The sequence below is a fragment of the Trypanosoma equiperdum genome (genome assembly GCF_001457755.1).
Source record: "Trypanosoma equiperdum strain OVI genome assembly, contig: ctg_799, whole genome shotgun sequence".
Lineage (NCBI taxonomy): Eukaryota > Euglenozoa > Kinetoplastea > Trypanosomatida > Trypanosomatidae > Trypanosoma > Trypanosoma equiperdum.
In genome coordinates this window covers 3,691-5,485 of record NW_027124752.1, presented here as the reverse complement: position 1 = coordinate 5,485, position 1,795 = coordinate 3,691, and the positions used below count along the sequence as shown (strand labels likewise).

The following is a 1,795-nucleotide window of genomic DNA, read 5'->3' as shown; positions in this document are numbered from 1 at the left end:
TTTTTTTTTTGTATATTTTGTAGCTTGCCCCAATCCCATTTCATCAAGCTGACCTTTTCATGTTGCGTTACGTTACCCCTTTCAGAAGTTTAGAAAACCTGCTTAATTTGTTGGGTCGATTATTTATATTGCACGTTTCTTTCCTTCTTCAAAAAAAAGAAAGAAAGAGGAAAAAAAAACATTATTTAACTTCCTGAATGAGAAGGTGAATGGAAGAGTCGCGCATTTCAGTTGCTTCTCTTCTCGTAACACCTTTTCATTCGTGTTGTTGTTTAGCCTGCTTTTCATTATATTTTAATTAAATTCGCATCTCCCTAACGTTTGCTACTGAATTCTAATTTATCGTTTTTTTTTTTTACGTGTACGGCTATGTCTATGCATATATGCATATATATATTTGTGTTTACTCATCTACGTTCATCTTGTACAGAATTTATCTCACGCCAACAAAAGCAACAACAAAAAAAGAAACTGCCAAAAGTCCAAATCATGAAGGTTACCGTGATATCAGGCTCATCCTCAGAGGTGGTTGAACTACCCTCAAATGCCGGTCTCACTGACCTCAAAAAGGTGTACAAACCAAGAGTGGATATTCATCGCAAGTCTTTCAAAATCCTTCGTAGTGGTGGCGACAAGAATGATAAATCGGCGTACATAACCCTCGACGCAAAGCGGGCTCTCACGGAACAGGGTGTAAAGGATGGATCTGAAGTTGTTTACAAGGATCTCGGCCCACAGGTGGGATACCGTACCGTATTCGTTGTGGAATACGCCGGTCCTTTGGCAATCATGTTGGCGTATGCGGCACGCCCCTCCTTCATTTACGGCAGCAGCATTGTTAAGGAGTACTGCTACACGCAGAAGCTTTACATTGCTCTCTTCTGTGCCCACTTCATTAAGCGGGAGCTGGAGACGTTCTTTGTGCACAAGTTCTCTCACCCCACTATGCCGCGGCGCAACATCATCAAAAATTGCGTGTATTACTGGACCTTTGCACTTGGCATTGGCTATGCTCTATGCAGCCCGTACTACACGGAACCCGCGTCCCCCACACTTGTGAATGCCTCAGCGGTGGCGATGGTAATATTCGAGCTCCTTAACTTTGCCGTGCATGTGCAGTTGAGTGGGATGCGAAAGGGAGATGGTGACGCGACGCGGCCGGTACCCAAAGGAATTCTCTTTTCACTGGTGTCTTGTCCCAATTACTTATTTGAGATCCTTTCTTGGGTGGCCTTTTCTCTTGGTACGAGTATGCTAACCTCCTGGGGTTTTACATTTGCAGGACTCGTACAAATGGCGGAGTGGGCTGTGAAGAAACACAAGAACTATATTAAAACAGATCCATCGGTGCGCAACAAGAAGGCCATGTTACCATTCCTTCTGTAGATATATGATATATATATATATATATATATATATATATATTGTGTTTGTGTGAACGCTACTCCGCAAAAAGAAGAAAAGAAAATGCATTTTTATTGCAGGAAGTAAGAAAGGAATGAATGAATGATGGAGGGGACGGGGGAGATGATACCCGTTACCGTTACCTTGAAGAAAAGTTGAATTTTCGTTGGGGGCCGAAATTTGGATTAGTAGAGGTTTAAAATGGGGAGTGAACACCTCAGTACCGTGAACAAGACAAAAAAAGAAATCACAACACGAGGGGTTATTTACAAATAAATATTATAATTCTGTGCAGGGTGAAAAGCAAAAACACACACACACACACACACACACACACACACGTACACGAAAACAACAACGAGAAGAAAATGAGTGGTGTGATGTGAGGGAG

General features: G+C 42.1%; 1 protein-coding gene across 1 annotated transcript; it reads left to right on the top strand.

The window, feature by feature from the left end:
* Positions 1–489: 489 nt before the first annotated feature.
* TEOVI_000370500 (3-oxo-5-alpha-steroid 4-dehydrogenase, putative) lies at positions 490–1,386 on the top strand (the record flags this gene model as incomplete). The annotated part of the gene is made up of 1 exon (XM_067226572.1): positions 490–1,386. The coding sequence occupies one exon, from the start codon at positions 490–492 to the stop codon at positions 1,384–1,386; it is 897 nt and encodes a 298-aa protein (XP_067082673.1).
* Positions 1,387–1,795: the final 409 nt, after the last annotated feature.